General features: G+C 43.2%; 1 protein-coding gene across 1 annotated transcript in view; it reads right to left on the bottom strand.

Moving 5' to 3' along the window:
- GPR158 (G protein-coupled receptor 158) overlaps positions 1 to 22,902 on the bottom strand; it is a 127,017-nt gene that overhangs the window by 49,201 nt on the left and 54,914 nt on the right. The window contains exons 3-4 of the mRNA XM_035129637.2: positions 11,247 to 11,349; positions 3,638 to 3,855 (exon numbers count right to left, since the gene is read on the bottom strand). Coding sequence (XP_034985528.2) covers positions 3,638 to 3,855; positions 11,247 to 11,349 — 321 coding nt within the window. The remainder of the gene's footprint in view (positions 1 to 3,637; positions 3,856 to 11,246; positions 11,350 to 22,902) is intronic.

Here is a 22,902-nt window from a genome sequence, read left to right as displayed (position 1 = left end):
TGTATATATACATAATACAACAGAATATTACGTACGTTCACAGACATGCATATTCATTGATCAAAGGCCATCGCAAAGCTATGTTCCCTGAATTAAAAGCATTCTGCCTTTGTTTTTCCAGTGAACACTTGGGAGGCTAATTTCCATTCATGATGCATGTCTCCTTAACAGTATGAGTTATTTAAGAGAGCCATTAGAAGCCTATGGTATTACCATAATGAAGCAAAACTTTAGAGAGTTAGAACAGAGCTCTTCAGATAAGTTACCACCAGGCTGTTAAACAGATGCCTTTTCTCGGTAATGGGATTACAGGACTGATGTACAGGCAACTCTCTCTGTAACATAAATCACAATTGTAGCAAGCACATGTCTCATGATCACGACAAACACGAAGGATTTGCTACGGAAAGAAAGAAAAGGGGGGTGGAAACAAAACAGGGAGACAGTAAAGTTGTTGAAGCCTGTTCCGAGGTTTCCTGCCAGGCATTTAATTGGGGGAACTGACAGGAAGTTATCCAACACAGAATCTGTTAGATAGATGCAGTTGCTTGTGCAATGATTGCTTAGGAAAGCTAAATAGAAATGCCTGTCTATTTATAGAAAGAGGTGATTGCAGCTATTAATTTGAGCAGTGGGATTCAAGTATTTTATGGGCATTTGATTTCGCTGGTTTCTGAGTAAACTGGAAGGCTATTTTAAGGCTGAATCGTTCTGCACAGAGCTGTCACAGCATTTTCTTTTTTATTAAAGATTTTCTTGGCTTACAAAAGTACATGCCTTGTCTCTTTCAGGTTGTACAGTCTTTCTTACAAATCAGTTACATTTGTTGTGAGACATTAGTGTTGAGTACAGTATAAGGTTGGGGGAGAGGAAGGCTGGGGTGGTGAGGCTTTTATTACTTTTATATAGTGTACGTGTGTGGTTTCGTGTCAGCGTCAACTGGGTAGGTTCGCTTTCTATTCATTTATTACATTTCCTTGGTAGTGAGAGGTATTGGGGGCCAGGGTGTGGCTGGTTGTCTGCGGTTGTCTGCAGTGGGGTTTGTTTGCATTTGTGAGGGGTGGAGGCTTACCTTCCAAGTCCCAGACTGCAGAATCCGGGACTGGCAGCCGTGTGACACCGGAAGTTGTGTCAACGTAACTTCCGGTGTTGCTTTGCCCTTCTATGGGCACCAAAAATGGCCACAGCCGGCTTCGAAAGTCGCTTGTACGCATGCCAGGAAGTGCGTCGATGCAACTTCCGGTGTCGCTCTGCCCATCTATGGGCACCAAAAATGGCCGAAACTGGAAGTCGCTTCTATGCACTTCCGGACATGCGTAGATGCGACTTTTGAAGCCGGCGGTGGCCATTTTTTGGTGCCCATAGAAGGGCAAATTGGAAAGGAAAAAAATGGCCGCCAGCAGGAGAAAATAACGGAGAAAAACGGGAGACGGAGTGATACGGGGGACCACCGGGAAAAGGTAAGTAAAAACGGGGGTTTCCCGGGGAAAACGGGGTACTTGGCAGCTATGGGTGGAGGGCTTGTTGGGTCAGGTTAGCCAGATTGATTCATATGCTGTCAGCGGATTCTTGTTGCTGTGTTGTTGGACTGTGTATGTGATAAACGGTAGCCATACTGGGGTGAAGGCGTCTTCTTCTATTTGTCCCCGTGTCAGTTTCAGTTTATTGTTTAGTTTTTCTAGTAAGGCTGTTTCCCATACCATTGGTCCATGTTTATTCCTGACAGGTATCTCCAGTGTCTGGCTAGGAGGTTTCTGGCTGCTGAGAGTAGGTGGGTTATAAGCTCTGTATAATGTGAATGGTCATTATGATCTTGGAAGATGTTCAGTAGGGCCAGTTCTGAGGTGACTTCTGGTACCTGTGTAGTTATTTTGCATATTTTATTTATTTATTTCAAGAAGTCTGTGGCTGCAATCTAAATACTTCAACGTTAATGGCTGGGGAAGCAGGCAGGAGGAAGACACATAGAGCAGGTTTGGATGGCCTGTAGAGGACTGTGATTGCAAGTGGGGGGGGGGGCAACTAGATTGGAATTCAGCACTTTGCAGATCTGGGCAATTAACTTCTGACTAGAGATGGACCAGGGATGGATAGACCAACCTGTTTCCATTTTGTGTCATTTTCACATGCACCCAAACATAGGTCCATTCCATTCAGTGGGGAGGGAGTTGCATGGGGAAAAAACCACATATAAATTGTACTCATTCTTCCTCTAAAATAAGCATGTTTGTAGGCTTTTAAATTTCCCCCTAAAACACAAACTTTTGTGAACTTTTTTGAACCAAAACCGCATTGCAAAATCCAACCAAGTGCATAATCCAATTGAAAGCTACAATCTGGAGACCAACATATGAAAATTTTCTAAGACAATCGGAACAAGGTTGGAAACTGAAACCGTATGAAGAGGTGAAAGTATATTTGACGAGTTGGTTGCAATATCATCAAATTAATGATGTATTTGTGCAAGATAAAAAAATTGGTTTTGAGGAGAGAAGGTCCAAATTTCAAACAGAGTTGCTAGGCGGCAGAGTAAAATTGTTGTCCAAAATGTTTAACTTGCTGGTAGAGTGGTATACTAAAGATGAGTTGACGAAAGAGGTAATGATAAAATGGGCTAAGGATTTTGGGCATAATATTGAATATGATGCGTGGTTGAAATTATGGAACCAAACAATAAAATTTACAGCATGTACTGCTTTGAAAGAGAATGTTTGGAAGATGATGTATAGATGGCACTTAACTCCAGTGAAATTAGCGAAAATGTATAGAATGAGTAACAGAATGTGCTGGAAATGTAATGAAAAGGAAGGGGACTTTTATCATATGTGGTGGAAATGTGAAAAGGTTAAAGGATATTGGGAAATGATATATAACGAACTGAAAAAGATATTTAAATATACTTTTCCCAAAAGACCAGAGGCCTTTCTGTTAGGACTGATAGGCCAAGAGATAACTAGGGAGGATAGTACCCTTTTCTTATATGCGACAACCGCGGCGAGGACATTATTAGCCCAAAAATGGAAAACCCAGGACTTACCGACAATTGGAGACTGGCAGACAAAGATGATTGAATATGCAGAATTAGCGAGACTGACTAGCAGGATTCGAAACCAGAGGGAGACAAGGTTTCTAAGGGATTGGAGTAAATTTGTGGACTATATGGAAATGAACTGTAAAGGTTTAAAGACACTTGCAGGCGTGAAATAAATCCTACGAATTGACCCTAAAGATTAGATACAAAGGAACTGCGAGATAAGAACTGATTAGAAAACCTTTTGAGGGGAGGGAGGGAAGTCAAGCTCGGCGGAGCATGTTTTTTGGGATGTTTGTATTTTTGAATGTTTGTTTATGTGTTTGTTTGTCTTGTATAATATTTTAAATGTGTTTATTTTGGAAAATTTAATAAATAATTATAAAAAAAAATGAAAGCTACAATCTGATTGGCAGGAATGAAAAATTAGGTTGGTTTGCTTCAAAACGTGGACCAAACGAATTTCTCCTCTAACTCTACACCAGAACCTTCGATTTTGACTGTGACAAATTTGGGTCACTCCCTTATGGGCAAAGCACACTTACGACACATTTTAAAAAAAAACAGGCAGGAAGATTAGAAGGGGGGAAATGTTTCCAAGTTTACCTTTGCTTTGCGAAAACGGTAGACCACGAGCATGCTTATGAAGTCCAACAGCATACAGAGAGTTTGGAATGAGATGATAGCTAGCCGTAAATACTTGTCCTCCTGTGCATAGCAGGGAGTATCATCTGTGCAGTAAGAACATCCTTCCCTGCAGGGTAAGCAGCTGTAGATTTTCTCCGACATCTCGCCTCCAGAAAAATGGCTCTCTGCAACCTTTCCTAAAAGTATCAGATATAGGGAGGGCAGGAGAGAGAGAGAGAGAGAGAGAGAGAGAGAGAGAGAGAGAGAGAGAGAGAGAGAGAGAGAGAGAGAGAGAGAGAGATAAAATGGGGGGGTGTTGGAGGGGCCATTTGCGTGCCTTCCTGGTGACCCATGTTCCGCCCTCCCATTTTTCTGAACCATATAAAGTTTTGAGACAAAGCTGCCATTTTGGAGGTAGTGCTAATGAAACGACCCCTGTGTTGCAGACTTGAGTCAAAATACCAAAAAAAGAGGCAACAGGCCATCTTGCGCCCGTATCCCTGGGGGTCCTGTGGGACATTTTAGATGTGGCAGGTGTCCCGCTTGCCCTCTGGCCTTGCAAACCAAGGTGATTTATAATGAAAAGACCAAATTCAAGTTTGTTATCAACCATTTCAGTACGTGCCAAACAAAAGAGGTGGTATATTTAATTAGATGCCCATGTAATTTATTTTATATAGGGTCAACACATGGGCACGTGGGCACACGTATCAGTGAACACCGATCCTGCATTAGGAATGCGGTTTGGGAAGCACCCCTGGTTGAGCATTTTTTAAGCTAACAATCATTCAGACTCGGATTTGCTTTACACCGTATTGTGGATTAACAGGAGGAAGGTGAACGCTAAACATGATTATGTATAATTATTAAGACAAAAAGAATCACAATTTATTTTTATGTTCAAAACGCTTCATCCAGAAGGACTGAACTCTGAGTTAGATTTGAATTCTTTCATCTAATTATATTACTTTTAGGATCTTGAGGTTGCATGTAACTTGATTAACTTGTCTTGATTAACTTGATTAACTAGGGTGTTACCTGTGGTGGAACTGTATATTAAGCTTTCCACTTCCTGCTTCAGGCAGCAGGGGTTACATATGTGTATGGTCCCTGTTCCGCAGATTGTATACAAACACTAAGGTATGTTTTATTTTTGTATTTTTCTGTATTTTTTCAATGTTAAGATATTATGGACTGTATAGACTCGTGTCCATGCTGGCCATTGGTCTTAATTTAATGTATGACATAATTAATGATATATATTTATTTGATTTATTTTTTTGTAGTTAAAAAACTGAAGAAGACCAAACCGAAACAGTATGATTACCTTGGATCACTGTCTTAAAGATAAAAATAGATATATTTCGCCCGTTGGAATTGGTTGACGTGTTGCCTCTTTTTTTGGTATTTTGGAGGTAGTAGCAGAAGCCAACCAGATACCTGTGGGAAACCAACAAGAAATTCCCAAGCACAAGAGGGCTATCCCACCCTGTGGTTTGCAGCAACTTATATTCAGAAGCATGCTGCCCCCAACTATGGAGGCAGAGCACAGACTTTCTGTCTAGTAGCCACTGATAGCCATAAAGGTAAAGGTAAAGGGACCCCTGACCATTAGGTCCAGTCGTGACTGACTCTGGGGTTGCGCGCTCATCTCACATTATTGGCCGAGGGAGCCGGCGTACAGCTTCCAGGTCATGTGGCCAGCATGACAAAGCCGCTTCTGGTGAACCAAAGCAGCGCACAGAAATGCCGTTTACCTTCCCGCTGCAGCGGTTCCTATTTATCTACTTGCACTTTGACGTGCTTTCGAACTGCTAGGTTGGCAGGAGCTGGGACCAAGCAACGGAAGCTCACCCTGTCACAGGGATTCGAACCACCGACCTTCTGATCAGCAAGCCCTAGGCTCAGTGGTTTAATGCACAGCGCCACCTGGGTCCCTACTGATAGCCATATCCTCCATGAATTTGTCTTACCATTTCTCCAAGTATGAGGTCACAAGGCTCACTATGGAAGTGTGCCAGCCCGGTTTGTGTGTGCCTGCCTAGACTGGCTGTCAGGGCTGGAGTCAGATGCAGGTCAGCACAAAGAAGCAGAGTTAGCTATCAGTGACTGTTAGCTCTTTATTCGAGGAAATGACATACAACTCAGCTACACTTCCCAGTAGCTCTTGCCCCTATAGAGCAGTTGCCAGGACTGAAGGGGCCTCCCACCCCTTCTGAGGCTCCCTCTCTTCTGGATGTCTCCCAAGCAGTCTCAAACTGCATCTGTTCAACTCTGGACTCTCCCCTTACTATCCTGCACGTTCTTGGAGACAAAGGGGGAGCTTGTCACAGCAGGAGAGGGACACTCCCTGGATTCTTCAGCAGCCTCTTGACCCACCCACCCCCCGCTTCAGCCTCGAAGTCTGAACTGCTCCCTGTCACAGGGTCCTCCTGCTCACTAAACCCTGTCCCTCCAGTATCCAGCACCTCCTCCCAATCTTTCCCTTCTGACATCTCCTCGGTGTCCCACCACCAATCCCTGGCCTCTAAGCCTTCCTCCTCTGGGATTTCCCTTGGGGGTTCCCCATCTGACGCCTTCCACCACTCCTGGCACTGGCCAACTGCAGGCTAGACTAGCATGATCACTGGCTTTAAGATTGCGATTTCCCAAATATTTGCCCTTCACCTCTGATTCCTCACCCCTGCAGGAAATGCCTGACCCTCCTGCCTACCTGCTGATGTCCATCTAGGCTGCAAGTATCCTTTCAAGACCCTGATCAAATTGGGCAGTGAGTTTCCTCTGCAGGCCTTGGCCTTGAACAGGACCATTTTCCTCTCCCTGCCCTCAGCTGGAGTCAGTTCTCCTACTGAGCCTTTGCTGGTCCTTCAAAATAATAATAATGAACTGGGCTGTTTTTCTGGTGTTTGCATCAGGAGCAGAACCCCAAATGGAAATCCATCTGCCCTGCTATCTCAGCATCCCACTTCAGCCTCCCAGTTCTCTCTCGACCTACAACTGTGCAGCCTCACCGAAAGCAGAAGGATGGCAAAGTTTTCGTTGGGAAAAGCATCTGGCCGGCAAAATCTTGATTATTAATGATGGTGAGCAAGCAGGAACACAGCTTGACTTTCAGGTTCCTTGCTGGGTTTGCAGAGCTGGCAGTTTAGATAAACAATCTTTTTAAAACTAATGTGCCGAGGAAATTTCACAGAGCATCAGAGGCTGCACAAACAAACAAAAATCTCCACAAACTTCACTCCGGCAACGTTGCCTTCTAAAGTAGGGTGAAAAATGTGTGCATATATAAAGGTAACAACACTTCTGGCCCCCTCTAACCCAGTTTTTTTTTTCAACTGAATCGCTGCTCCCCATCTGGGGAGCAACCATATAACTGTAGTAATTAAGCAAAATTCTGCTCAGTTAGCAGACAGCTAAGGCAAAACATGACCCACAGAGGCTGCAATCCAAAACATGCTTACCAGGCAGGAAGTCCTATTGAAACAGTGGTGCTGACATCTGAGATACACAAATGGACCTTTTTTATGTATTGCATTGCATTTCATTTCATTTAAAATGCTACAAGGCAGTGTATATGCCCTGTTTCTCCGAAAATAAGACGTAGCCATAAAATAAGCCATAGCAGGATTTTTAAGCATTCAAGGAATATAAGCCATGCCCCGAAAACAAGACATAGTGATAGGCGCAGCAGCAATGCTGGCTGCAGGAGGAGGAGGAGGAAAACTATAAGACATCTGCTGAAAATAAGCCATAGTGGGGTTTTTTGAGGAAAACTAAATATAAGACGGTGTCTTATTTTTGGAGAAACACGGTAATATTACGAAACAGAATACTACGATGGCATAAATTTTAAAAAAAACTACTAAAGACTGATTGGTAAAATAATTTAAAAAATCATATTCCATATTCCAAAGGTCTGTCAATGAAATACAGCTTTTAAAAGATGTCCAAAAGAAGGCAGGGCCTGCCACATTCAAGACCTGGTCCCTGATAAAGGCTGGCCAAACTTCAGGGAGCATGGAGGACCACCAAAACTGCCCCATCAGAAGATCTAAGTGATTGAGGTGGAGCATAAGGAACCACGAAGTCCTTGCGGTAGCCTACTTTGGGCCCAAGTTGTTAAGACAAATTAATCCTGCGCAAGCTTCTGCACTGCTACCAACTTTATCCATTTTGCTCTTATTTTGAATCTACAGCCCTGCCATCCCTCTTCACAGCTGCATTTTCTTGCTCCAGGAACATTTTTCATTCTAATACTTCTGTCCAGAGTCATCTCTCTTCTTGTCAGACTTCAGCCAAAAAAAAAAAAAAACCCTCCCCAAAAGCTATGCAAACAGACCTCCAGGTCCTGCTGTTTTTTGGGGGTTTTTTTGCAGCAACCATCGGCCTGCACCAGTTCCTCATCTTGCATTCATTTCCACAAAATCACCTCTTGGATTCCCAGAGTAACAGCCCTTTTTATGTTGCAGTGGAGGCGACAGGCTACATTTTACATTTTGAATTAGTAGCTTTTCTTTCATCGTTTGACAACCTTCACCACTCTTGACACTAGCTGTCTCGCCCTTTGGTTTTGATAAGACACATATATCCCGTCTGGCAGGCTGAGAGTCACATCAAACAGCTACATCTTCAAGGATGAAGGGAATTTCCGAATGTATCACATTATGCCAAAGAAGGTTTTGCTTTTTTTTTTAAAAAAAAAAAAGTCCTTAAATTTACTTGCATATAAGTACTATTTAATCAACAGTACTTTGCTTAATTTAATTTTTTTGTTTTGGTGTGTGGGCCATTTATTTTCAAGTGAGAAAACACTGAAAGTCTTTTTTTATTATTCATTATATGTTTACTAAATTTATATGCCAGCTCTTCTTCAAAGAGTGGCAAATATGTCAATACTAAAACAGTAAAATTTAAACTTCTAAAAAGAGTTAAGAACTCATGAAAGGAACCACCTACCCTCAAACTAATACTGTAATTTTAGGGTTGCCAGGCACAGGACTTTCAGCCATCAAATGCCTGGGTAACACTTTTAAATCTCTCTGTTTGTTTAAATCTAGTGGCAAATGCAAATAAAGTTTATATCTATCTAAATCAAAGGAACCTCTAGTAAGCTAAAGCCATGCTACGGAATGCCATGTGTGAGAGAAAGCCTATGTGAATGACTGGCAATGCCATTTCCCCCTTGCCTGTAGGCTGCAACTACACATTACATTTATAAACATGGGTTCTCAAGCAGGTAATAAAACGTGGAAATGGAGGAAGCCTTTGCAGCAGAGAGCCAGAAGGAAGGAACACCTCCTGCGCCTATTGATTCTTCCCTGGGTTTACTTCTGTTCCTGGAGCCCAGCTGGATAACACAGAAAACATGGGATGGCTCAGAACCCAATGTCTTCATTGTAACATATGGTTCTGCCTTTAATCATTGCAATAGAATAGCAGTCATCGTGAAACCTTCTGTCCATGGCTAAAAAGTCAATGGGGAAAGAACTGCGAATTGTCAACTCTCCCAAAGTAATGTAGTTTTTGCTTCATCTTGCCATTTTTCCAGCTGCAAGAATCAGGGATCTGCACAGAAACTCAGAAATAGCAGAAAGCACTAGATGTACAGGAAATGTCTTTGAGTGTTCATGAACAGATGATCATCAATCTCCTCTACCAGACCGCCCAAACTCAATGCTGTTCACTTACCTAGGGACTGACTCTACCCTAGCTAGTGGAACTGTACTTAGATTACCCCATCAACATCTCCCTGCTAGAGGTCACTGCCTGTGCTAACTATGGCATGCCAAGATTTCAAAAACTGGGATTCCAGGTCTGGGAATCCTGAGATAACCCTCATCAGAATTTTTCAGAGATTTACTACACTAGATCACATGGTAGACTTGAGCAGCCTTTCAATGTATAAAGCAGGCTTCCTCAACCTCAGCCCTCCAGATGTTTTGAGACTACAATTCCCAGCATCCCTGACCACTGGTCCTGCTAGCTAGGGATCATGGGAGTTATAGGCCAAAAACATCTGGAGGGCCGAGGTTGAGGAAGCCTGGTATAAAGGAAGGATAAAAACTGAACCCTGCATACCCCTCAAGACATAATTCTAACCCAACTTTTGTCATAGTCAAAAATATTTGGCTAAGACACAGCAAGGACAGAAAGATGCTCTTGTACATTGGTCTGTGGGGCTAGAATTCCTTATCCCCAAACTTCCTTAGAAGCCAGAATTTCCTTTGATGTCCACAAGTCTGATTTATGTTAAATGCAATAACAAAAGGTAAATGGTTGATCAAATTGAACTAATCATTGTACTAGCCATGATGGCTATGTTCTGCCTCCACTATTGGAGGTTGTAAGGGTGACTCCCTACAGGGAGCCAGCCCCCATCATCTTGATGTCCACCTCGTCAAGTACAGAGAGCACCAGTGGTTCTGAAGGAGCCAGAGGGGGAGGGAGAGACTCGGAGGAGGAGAGAAATCAGAGGGAGGAACGATGGGAAAGCTCGGAGGCAGAGGGATGCAAGCAGATGCTTGGGGTGCTGCAGAGCCAGGGCACCGACCGCTGAGGGAGGAAGATGAAAGGGCATCACTCCTTCCGGCGCCAGAAGGACAGCGCCGCAATGCAGGTCAAGGGGGTGGCGTTTTGGGGTGCCCAGACTACTTTGCTGGCGTAGGAACAGACGTACGCCATTGCCGGATTCTGATTCGGGATGAGAGGTCATGTTTTAAGCTGTCTCTACACTGTAAATAAACAGCACAATAAATGTCTTTGAAGACAAACTGGACTCAGGCGGAGTTACTCTAGAGTAGCCACGGCGACCCTCTGACAGGTGATATGCTTCTGACTACCAGCTGCTGTAAATCATATGTGAACAGAGTGCTGTTATACTCAGGTTCTGTCTGCTGGCTTCCCAGGGACATCTGGTTGGCCACTGTGAGAATAGGATAGTGGACTTGATGAGCCTCTGGCATGATACAGCAGCGTTCCTCTTAAGTACTAGCAATGAAGAGTATAAACACCCTCTTCCCGGAAATGATACAAGGTGAGAAAGGCTTAAACCCTTGAATGCAGAGCCCAAAAAAAACCAAACCCCTCAATTACCCAGAGCCTCCATTGGTTGCCTCCTGAAGTTCTGCACACTGGAAAAACCAGCAGCTGGTTTATACAGATGTATAATAGAACAATGAAATTTCAAAAGGGAAATCAGCAAAACTAAAACACTTATAAACAGGGGGCGCAGCACACTTCTGCTCTAATGCTGATACCACAAATTGCTGCTTCCCAGCAGCAAAGGGGTTTAAAAGGGAGGAATTATACTTATTTACAAATCAAATACACTTAAAAGTAGGTATGTTTTACAGGATTCTCCAGAGTATCACAGATGACAAACCACAGGGCTAAAATTCCTTAAGTGATTATATAATCCCTCCGTTGCAGGCCATTGGGAATATACTGTATAGCCCTGACAAGGATAAAAAGGAACCCTGCATTATTAATACGTGCGCTCTCTCTCTCTCTCTCTCTCTCTCTCTCTCTCTCTCTCTCTCTCTCTCTCTCTCTCTCCATCTCTCTTTCAAACCAAAGCAAAGGCACTTACTGTGAAAGCCGTTCATTGAAAACATTTTGGGACGATAGAATCCAGCCTTACAAACGCACTTGTAGGCTCCGAGTACAAATCCATGGCCCTTCACTGGCACACACTGGAAGGAAGGAAGGAGAAAGGGAGAAGATGAAAGAGGTGCCCACTCACTTTCCCAGAGATGTTGTACATCTTCACCTTGAACCTGACAATACGGGAGGGGGCTTTCCTTTACAGAAAGTAAAACAAAAATAAAAAAATTCCTTCCAGTAGCACCTTAGAGACCAACTAAGTTTGTCATTGGTATGAGCTTTCGTGTGCATGCACACTTCTTCAGGTACAAGAAAGCTCATACCAACGACAAACCTAGTTGGTCTCTAAGGTGCTACTGGAAGGAATTTTTTTATTTTCGTTTCGACTACGGCAGACCAACACGGCTACCTACCTGTAACTAGAAAGTAAAACAGGTTTTTGGGGTTTTTTTAGAGGCTCAAACAACAACTGTAATTTGTTTTAACTGTTTTTCATTCTGAATTTTAAAATATTGCAACCCAACCTGGGACCTGCTGGTGAACGATAAGATAATTAATGTAGTTGTGGCAGTGATAGTAGCAGCGACAACAATAGCAGCTATTCAGCAGTGGGATTGAATACCTTGGGCTCTCCTTCACTGGAGGTATTGAAAGCAGAAGCAGGGCAGTCAGGGGGGAGATTGTAAATCCCTGCACTGGGGGAAGCGGTCTAACTAGATGACCTCCAAAAGTCCCCTAGTTTCGCTGCACAAATACTTTGTATTAAAAACATGGCACAACTGAACTGCATTAAAACAACAACATATGCAGGCCGGCATAAAAATAAAATTATTTAAGGTAGAAAACCAGGCTAGATAAACTTATTCCTGTCATTTAGATTTATCAGTATTGGTAGATCATCAGCCCACAATGTTACAATAAGCATCATGGCAGGCTCCAATTAGCACACAGGCCATGAATATACATAATTGGAACAACGTTCACCAGAAATGACTTAATCATGCTGGCCACATGACCCACATGACCCAGAAGCTGTCTGCGGACAAACACCGGCTCTCTTGGCCTATAGAGCGAGATGAGCGCTGCAACCCCAGAGTCATCCACGACTGGACCTAATGGTCAGGGGTACCTCTACCTTTACCTTTATCTATGCATATATATCTACTTGAAGTCACAGCCACCTGTGGATAATAGCTTTATGACCCTTTCTGTGATTATAGAGACAGAAATGAGGTAGCAAATCCCAGTACAGAAAATGGAGATTTACAGTAAAACGTTGAGTTGGACAACTGATCTCCTATTACAGATAAACATGACCAAAAAAGAGCAATCTGAGGACAGCCTAACTTTATACGTAATGGTAAAATGAAACAATATAATGGGATAACCCACATTTGCTGGTGTTCCACATTGACCAGGGACAGACATCATCATCATCATCATGACACATCTCAAAATGATTTACAGTGAAACAAAAGCATTTATACAACAGTAAAAAAGTTAAAGGGATCCCTGACCATTAGGTCCAGTCGTGACCGACTCTGGGGTTGCACGCTCATCTCGCATTTTTGGCCGAGGGAGCCGGCGTACAGCTTCCAGGTCATGTGGCCAGCATGACAAAGCCGCTTCTGGCAAACCAGAGCAGCACACGGAAACGCTGTTTATCTTCCTGCTGTAGTGGTACCTATTTATCTACTTGCACTTTGACGTGCTTTCGAACTGCTAGGTTGGCAGGAGCAGGGACCAAGCAACGGGAGCTCACCCCGTCACAGGGATTCGAACCGCCGACCTTCTGATCAGCAAGCCCTAGGCTCTGTGGTTTAACCCACAGCGCCACCCGTGTCCCTTAATACAACAGTTACATATACAGTATTGGCCCGCATATAAGCCGCATCCGAATATAAGTCACACCTTAAAATTGAAAGGGGGGAGGAGGAAAAAAATACCCGAATATAGGCCACTCCCTTCCTCACTGCTCCTGGCTGCATACTGGGGGTGGGGGAAGCCGTGCTGTGTTGCCGGCTGCCTTTCCCCTTCCTTGCTCTCTCCTTTCCTGGCCTCAGGGGAGAGGACAGGGGACTACGCACAGGGCAGGTGCCGCTTTGCTGTGCTCCTCCCGCTGTTTGCGCCGCGCTCCTGGCTGCATATCGTAATGTTGCAAATATAAACCGCACTTTAACTTTCCAAGGTCGGAATTTGAGGGGAAAGTAAGGCTTATATTCAGGCCAATATGGTATTAAACAAGTCAAAGAATTGCATATATTAAAAACACAGAGAGAGACAGATTAAAACAGCTACAGCACATACATGAATTCAACTCAAATCCAATATAGACACCACTGTGATAAATATCCCCATTTGGAAGGCTTGTTGGAATAGGAATGCATTTAGCAGTTGATGGAAAGAAGGTGCCTCTCTGATATACGATGGGAGGGAGCTCCAAAGGTACATCATTGTCCCTACTCTCTCCTTATTTTGCATTTTGAAGATATTTCAAGGATGGTTTTTAAACATTTAGTTAGCTTGAGCTGTGAGAATTACCATCCTTTGGGGTTCTGTTATCCTCCCCAAGTTTTCTACCAAAGCCAAAGCAAACTTTCAAGCTGTCAAAAGTAACCTTACAGTAACTCTTCCCCCTCCCAAAAGCCCACTCCCAATTTCACAGCATATGCATAAATACTTATTCAAGCCTATTGGAAATGCGATGAGGCATTTGCTGTGAGTAGATGGTATGACAAAATATGCAATTGCTACTTGCTGATAAACTCACTCAACAACGCAGACTCACCAGGGATGCAATCAAACGTGACACCATTCTGAATTTGTGGATATCTTTTATTTCGTTCCAGCCAAAATTTTCAAATCCTAGAAGCAATTTTGCACCTGTTGTGTGACTATAATGCTAGTCAGAAAATTTACCAAGCTCTGAACATAGTGCAATTGTAGATGGATGAATTGTGTCCTATATTTTTGTATAAAATAAGAATCAAAATGGCCTCTAAGAAATTGTGAGGTGCACATCCTCTATAGCAGGGGTCAGCAACCTGTGGCCCATGGGGGCCATTTAAACGGCCCACAAGCCGCCCCCGAACCGAGCGGCCTTCTCGGCGAGTCCCCACACACTGTGCTAAACCGGCACAGCACAGAGCGGGGACTCACTTCTGCAGCGCCAGAAATCATGTCTGTGCATGCACAGATGCCAGAAATCACGTCTGCGCAGACACCGAAAATCGCATCTGTGCAGACATGATCCGGCCCACAGAGTGATCTCCACAGGAGTGAGCCGGCCCAGGGGAAGTAAACCTTGCTGACCCCTGCTCTATAGTATACACCAAGGAGAAATAAGCTGGTGCACTTTGGGTGAAAAAGCAATATATAAATAACTATAATATACCATTTAGAAGTAGCCAGACTCTTACTCAAAAAGCTTGCTGGTGGGTTGTTGGGTTTGTCTAAACATGTTGCAGTCTCACAGCTTAAGGATCTCAGGCTGCCCAAATTTCACACATACACCCTATCAAGTCACCTCCTTATGAAAGAAAGGTCACACATGAAGACAAGCCTACAGATAGATTGTTGGTGGTTCAGCTTGGTTAACTTTAATCAATGTGATTCATCACTGCAAAAAGAAAAGAAAATGAATAATGGAATGGCAGGCATTCTGGGCAGGCTATTTTGTATTGTTAAAATTAATCAGCTTTCTGGCTACATATTCAAAGTACATACATGAGCTTGAAGGAAACAAATTATCAACTCATGGACCAATGATTAGTGATTAAATTATTTGGGGCAAGAAGCCTGACAATGCCATCTATGCATCCAGTGCTTCAAAAATCATATTTCCTCATTAACTTCAGCTACAAGATTCTTTGACTGACATATTCAATTTAAAGCTCAGTTTAAAAGTTGAGGGGCATCCTTCCAAACAGCCTGATTAAGCCTGCCAATTGCAACTTAACATCAGTAGTTTTCTTGCAAACACATATACGGTGCTAGTTCCAGCCTCCCCAACTGGCTGGGCTACTTTAGGAATATAAATTGAATATATCCAGAGAGGCAGCCTTGTTAATCCATTTCAGAAACAGTGAAGAATCTTATGACACCTTAAAAGCTAAGAGACAGCAGTGTCCCGGACCACAGCAGGAGTTAGAACTCAAATAAGGAGGGGAAAGAGCTGGCTGAGGAACAAGACTGAGTCCTTGAACTTGAGCTCAAGACTAGTGACCTGCACTTGAGACTCTGGACCAGCGCCCCTACAGGCAGTTTCTCCTTAGCCTGAACAAGCTGAAGAATGAAGTTCCATCATGCAAGACACCATTTGCTCACCAATACCTGCTCATTGGTGCAGATGGCATACCAGGCAAGAAGAAGAGGAAAAGCACCCAATTGCTGGGCTATAGGTCAAAGGGCTTTCCTTTTAATGATATTCATTCCTCAGCAATGGTGGGTGGAGCATAAGAAGGATGGTCAAGGCTTGGGAGAAGAGGAATTAATAAGAGCAACCTTCAACCAGTGGATGACCTCCAGATGTTTTCAATTGCAACAGCCAGCAGCAACAGCCAGCGGCAGGCAGAGCAAATGCACCCAGTGATCTGTCCATGGTGCTGAAAGTCTTGTCTCTGGCCTTCTTGACCGTAGACGCCTACCCATCTCTGCTTGCAGATATCACACTGAGTTCCTCATTTTCTCAAATTTTCATTACTATCCCAGAGAGTGCTGGCTGGACCCCTCTGCCTTCAAGATCATACTTGGGCTCCACTGCCTTGGAACAGACAAGTGGAGAAAACAAAAACAAACCCATGAAATAGCAGCAGGTCTGTAACACTTCTGCACAGAACCCAAGTATATTAGAGGTAACAAAGACGATGATCCATTCATAACAGCAGTCACTGTGGTAGCCCTGACTTATTGGCTGTGCAGTCCCAATTTAACATCTGTGATGGGAAAGAAACCCAGAGTCACAACCAAGAGTCACAATTAAGAATTAAGCAGAATCAAATCTACTGCTAAATTCTAATTCAGCAATTTCGTATTATAGCTTCCTTTTGAAGCCTTTTCATTGAAATATGTTGGCTTTGAAGTAAGCAGCAGTATGTCCTGATTTATGGATGCTGGCACTTTTTATGACAGATTTGCGTCCACTTATTCTCTTACAGAGCTATTATTGGATCCAGTGTTATCAGCTATTTGTAATTAAATAAACCCCTGCTCATTCTCCAAAGTGGTATATGTCATCCCTTGCCAGCAATTCCCTTTTGCAGTCTGCGCAGGGGAAGCAGGTCAGTCTCCACACGGGGTATAAATGGACACAAACTGGGAATCAAAAACGACAACATTCTCATACACAAAACAGTGCCAGCATCAGGAATCACAACAAATACAGTCAGTAAAATGATCTAAGGAAAAGGCAGAATTGCATTGGTTGAAACTTAATCATTTCAATCCTGGCACTGCATCTCTAAATAATGAGGAAGTATTCTGAAAGCCTCCTTCTAGATTAACAGCACTTTAAATGCATAATCATGTAATCATGTAGTTCAAGTGAATTGCAACTTGGAACACACACACAAAAGAAATCCTGAATGAAAATCAATACAGTAAGATTTTCTTCCCTTCCTTCTAACTTACATCAGATAAATAGCATCATTCTCAAAGCTAAATACAATGTAAGACAAAATATAGGCATAGAAACTGCCACAGGTGTGCAGCTGCTATGGCTGGACCAGAATGGGCCTGGAAACCTGCCTCAGTTGTGGAGTTCAGTGGAGGAGGAGGAGGAGGAGGAGGAGGAGGAGGAGGAGGAGGAGGAGGAGGAGGAGGAGGAGGAAGTGGAACGCAGGAATATGAATGTGAAGGTGCCAAGCAGAACAGGAATGGATGTGTATGGAACAAGGGATCAAATGATATCCTGTGCAGTTTACAACAGATTAAAACAATACAGCAAGAACTGAATGCAAAGCAAATTAACCAGTTGAAAACAGATGCAGAAAAGCATATTCTCCCCCCCATTAAAAAATCGAGAAAATGATGTAGCATTTGTCTGGTGTCTAAATTTAAGTAGCTGCCGGGCAAACATGCTTCAGGAAGTTGTTCTGTAGCTGGGGGAGGGCATCATAAAATGGCACTGTCCTTGGGTCACCTAACCTCTGAAGGCAGAGTAGCCTTGTGCCTTGCTTTATAGAATTCAATCCTCTATTGGAAGGGCCCAAACCTGTATGGTCCAAGTCTGATTTTAAGGTAAAGAACAATAAGAAGGGAGAGAGGACGGGGTCTTGGGGTAGCCCATTCACAGCACCTAGACAGTGAGCCACGGTTTGGCTAAGTATTGTGTGCTTATGAGGGCAGAAATTACAGGTGGCCTTTTAAAAGACAAGTCTGAAGGCACAAGAGAATAGTCAGGCTGGTGGGAGAGAAGAGCAAGCAGAGACGAAACACTCCATACATTTTTCTGTTCCAAGAAATCTTGCTTCCTCACAATAACCTAGAAACCTAGTTTCCCCTATTATAAATGCCGATTTATTTTAGCTGTGCTACATAGCTTTGGCATTTAATATGCAGGCCTATTTTCTATATCACCACAATAAAAAGCAGCCACAGGGGAGTTGGGCTGTGGGACCAACTTATCTAAGCTGGCTACTGCTCCAGGAAATGGTTGTTAGAGTCAACAAATGACAGTCCCTTCTCCCATGGCCCTTATGCTAAGGATGTGTTTAGATTTAAGGAGGATAAGGAACCCAGGGAGAAAGATTCTGAGATCTCTCACAAAACCTTCTTTGGTACTGCCCTTCTTTGGGATTGGGATGTAGACTGATCTTCTCCTATCCTCTGGCCACTCCTGAGTTTTCCAAGCTTGCTGGCATATTGAGTGCTACACCCTTAGGAATACAGTATGAAAACCACTTGTCTAGGCAGAGCAAAATAAAAGCTAGACTATATTTTAGCTATCCACTTCTGCAAAAAGAAGTGATTCACAATCTTTTTATAGTAAGCTAAAGTACACATTATCCACCTGTGCCTGGGATGTGTGTGAACAACCTCCACTTGGATTATTCCCAATGGTTCAAAAGAAGGAACATCTCTCCCATTCTTTAAGTAGGAATCAACAAGACTAGTGATTTATTATTTTGATTCCAGCTCAGCTCTGGACTTTGGGGGTGTCATTAACTCAGAGATCAGACAAAAACTCCTTTAAAACCATGAATGCCTTTTGGTGATAGCAACAGAACTTACCTGCTTTCTTATTCTCTGTGATGAAAACAAACTACCATCTCCTCTAGCTACCTATTAAAAAGATGCTTCATTTCACTCATCACCTGGTGCCATTCTGTTCTATCTTAAGTGTCTTCACTTTGAATTTGATTGTGTGCTGCGGCCATTGGGAATCCATATGGCAAAGTGTCCAGACCTTGTCCAACCCAGATCCTGAAGTGACCCATTCAGATGAAGAAACCCACTCCAGCTAAAGACTAGGAGGAGTCCATGGCACCCAAAGGCATTCTGAAGAGCCCTGTATCACAGATGCTTCACCTGCCACAAATAGGTGTGTTTTCTGGGAAATGATTTATAATGAATTGAAAAAAATGTGGAAGACAACTTTTGTTAAGAAACCAGAAGCTTTTCTTTTAGGAAGACTGGGAGAAGAGATGCTGAAAGACCAGGAAAAAAACTCTTCATGTATGTAACCACAGCTGCCTGAATGATATATGCCCAAAATTGGAAAGAAGAACTGGTTCCAAAAAAAGGAGACAATTGGCAACTGAAACTGATGGAATATGCAGAGATGGCAAAACTCACTGGAAGTTTAAAAGATCAAGACGAGAGCCTTTTTTTACTGGAATGGGGGGAATTTATTGAATACATCTGGCACATCCAACAGGTAGATCATGATCTACTGGTAGATCACTGGACATCTGTGGTAGATTACTGGTAGATCACTGGCTCCCCCCCAAGTCCTCAGCCACTTTGGCTTGGCTAAAAAAAAGCTCAACATTTTCAACATTTTCTCCCTGCACCCCCCCCCAAAATGGGGCTTTCCCCTACCTAAAAAAGAGCTCAACAACTCTTTTACCTGAAACCCCCCAAACAGGGCTTTCATTTCTTAAAAAAAAAAGGTCAATAACTTTGACCTGAACCCCCCCCCCCAAAAAAGGGGGTAGATCACTGCCAGTTTTTAACTCTGTGAGTAGATCGCAGTCACTTGGGAGTTGGCCACCGCTGGAATACATGAAAACAAATTGTAAACAATTAAACATGTTAACAGAATTGACATAAACACGAGCAGTAAGGAATTAAAAGGCCACCCAGACGCCCGTGAGAATCCCACAAGCGTAATCTGTGGGCAAACAGTGCTTTCTTGTGATTCCCATCAATGGATAATCAGCATACTGGCTCTGACAGTGGAGGCAGAACATAGCCATTATGGCTTGCAGTCGTTGATAGCCCACTTTTCCATGAATCTGTGTAATCCAATTTTAACACCATCAAAGATGGTAGTCGTCACTTCCTCCTGTGGGAGCAAATTCCATCGCTCCTGAACTGTATGAAGAAGTACTTTCTTTTGTCTGTCCTAGATCTTCTATCATTCAGAGAGTTTACAACGTTCAGATGCATTGCCACGTGCTTCGTAATAGATTTATTCCTTCCCTCAAGGAGGATACTCAAAAGGGTTTCTAAGGTTCAACCAGGAAACCACCTCACAAGGGGATAAGTGATGCATTCGCAAACCTCTTGATAAAATCTACAGTAGGAGAACAGATGAGAGAGAGAATGTTTCAAACTCTAAAGTGGTTCCAAGTACAGAACCTCTCCCTAAGGGAGCTCTGACAAATCTCCCATCCAGTGTATTAGAGGGTCAAACCCAATCATCTGCTGGATTCTGCTTTTGGGGGAATTATATAGCACTTCTCAATCCCTCATTGTTGTCCCTCTGTCAGTTCCTAGTTTGTCAGCTTTAATCATTAATCATTAATTCCACTGAGGCTGAGATTTTGTACTGCTTTATATTTTGTACTTTGCTTTGCTTTGTTTATTTAATTAAATGCATATACTCATTGACTGTAAGAAAACCTCTTACAAAAAAGAAGTTTAATGGTGAGCTGTCTCTAATAATCATTTGACTGGCTGACTGATTAATTGATTGATTGATTGATTGATTGATTGACTCATTGTTGTAGCCTATCCTGGGAACACAGCTGATGCAAGGTAGGCCAGAAATGGAAATAATAAAATAAAAATAAATTGTAATAAATTGTATGGGGAAAGCTTCCATTGGCACCAAAGGGAGCGTCCTACCCCCCCCCCCCGGCAGGGCTAATTATAGCACAGGATCACAGCTGGAGAAGGAAAGATTAAACCTACCATCCCTGTATGCTGCAGTCCTGATTAAAATAGCGCGCACACATACACAGAATGCCTAGTATTCCCAGTTGATGGATTGCAACCCCAAACTCACAGGCCATTAAGTAGGTTAATTGCAGTAGATGCCAGTTCATCTCCATAGGCAAATTCAGGTCTCTTGGAATGCAAATAGTGTAGGCTGCTTGTCAGAAGAAAAACCCAAATCCAAAATAATGTATGTTTCTACACTTAACATATAGATCTGTTCTCAGTCCCCATGTCTTCAACTCACAGATCCAAAAATATTGCATTCAGAGGAGAAAAACTGCCCACTAATGCATTATTTTTACTATAAGCACGGACACTGCTCTCTGGAGGCTGGAGTTGGAAAGTTTAGCTCCTTGGAAAGTCTCAGCAGCATTTCTGAACTCTGTGCAAAGTGCTATTAGGGCTTGTTCAAATATTAATCACGCCAATGTAGCTATACAACATTTGACTGAGAGGATGCCATTAGTGAATCATGATTTTCTGCCAAAAGGAGACTAAAACAGTATTAAGCACAGCAAAAAAATTAAAAGTTACTTTGGAATGAAAAGATCCTGGATATATGGTGCTTTAATTAATCTACCACTCTCTACCCTAAGCTCTCAGAGAGCAAATAGTAACCTGTAATACCCATTCACAGCAGGGAAATATTCCCTCTATTTCCAGTGTTCAGCAACACCCATGCACAACAGGGAGTTATCAATAGGCTCAAGGAAACTCCAAGGTTTGCAGAAGTAAAAAAAAATCTTTAGGGAAAAAACCCTAAGAGGACACTCTCAAACTAGCCCGATGATGAGAGGCCATTGACTACTTAGGGTTGGAGGAGAGTGGCTAGTATCCTGAACAGTAGAAATCTACATTGCCATGTTTAAAAACTTATCTCATCAGTGAGAAGTTTCAAGGTCAGCACCTTTGCCTGTTTAACTTCCATGGGATTACTACTGCAATGCGCTCTACGTGGGGCTACCTTTGAAGGTGACCCGGAAACTACAACTAATCCAGAATGCAGCATCTAGACTTGTGACTGGGAGCGGCCGCCGAGACCACATAACACCAGTCTTGAAAGATCTACATTGGCTCCCAGTACATTTCAGAGCACAGTTTAAAGTGTTGGTGCTGACCTTTAAAGCCCTAAATGGCCTCAGTCCAGTATACCTGAAGGAGCGTCTCCACCCCCATCGTTCTGCCCAGACACTAAGGTGCAGTACAGAGGGCCTTCTGGTGGTTCCCTCCCTGCAAGAAGCCAAGTTGCAGGGAACCAGGCAGAGGGCCTTCTCGGTGGTGGTGCCCGCCCTGTGGAACGCCCTCCCATCAGATGTCAAAGAGAAAAACAGCTACCAGATTTTTAGAAGACGTCTGAAGGCAGCCCTGTTTAGGGAGGCTTTTAATGTTTAATAGATTGTTTTATTTCATTTTTCTGTTGGAAGCCGCCCAGAGTGGCTAGGGAAACCCAGCCAGATGGGTGGGGTATAAATAATAAATTATATTATTATTATTATTATTATTATTATTATTGGATGAGAAATTACGAGAGACTAAAGACATTGCTGTAATATCTGGGCTTATTTCCAACTATACAAAGAAGAAATTATTTAATTTCTATCCCTCTTTTTTCCTGAGAGGCAATGACTGGCCCAAGGTCAACAAGTGAGTTTCATGGCAGAGTGGGGATTTGAACCTGGTTCTCCCACTGTGGTGCTTTATCCAACTGCACAAAACCCATATATTTTTGCAGACACACACACACACACACACACACACACACCCCAAGATGAGGCTCACGGGGGACTTGTTTCTCATAGTTCAATGACAAATTCCAACCATAAAAGGGAACTTGGGGGAGGGGGGACAGCATAGGGCCAGGGAGGGGGTGATGCCTTGGAAGAGACCAAATGGCCAGACAGAGAGGGCTGGAAGGCTTCATTTGGCCCCTAGACCTGAATTAAGAAAAACTGAATATGGATTCCACTCTTATTTGGTGTGTCCTTCACCCCCACCCCCACCCCTGCTGAAAGGTTTCCACTGAAGTCATCAAGAAATGCATCCTCTGCTAGGACAGTTAGGCCATTATTCCTGGCATTGATAGCAAGAGTGATCGAAAGCTGGCATGGCTCATCAGAAATAGCTCCTGTGCTTCATTGCTCTCCTTCGGCATTCAATAATCATAAATCCCAACTTCCCCTTTTGAAATCCTTACCAGGCTGCCGATACAGAAAGCTCCATTTATCAGGTAATAAGGTGAAATCATTCCGTGAGAGAAA

The sequence above is a fragment of the Zootoca vivipara genome, chromosome 12, assembly GCF_963506605.1.
Source record: "Zootoca vivipara chromosome 12, rZooViv1.1, whole genome shotgun sequence".
In the NCBI taxonomy this organism is placed as follows: domain Eukaryota; kingdom Metazoa; phylum Chordata; class Lepidosauria; order Squamata; family Lacertidae; genus Zootoca; species Zootoca vivipara.
The sequence above is the reverse complement of the archived record's forward strand: the minus strand, read 5'-3'. Positions and strand labels throughout refer to the sequence as shown.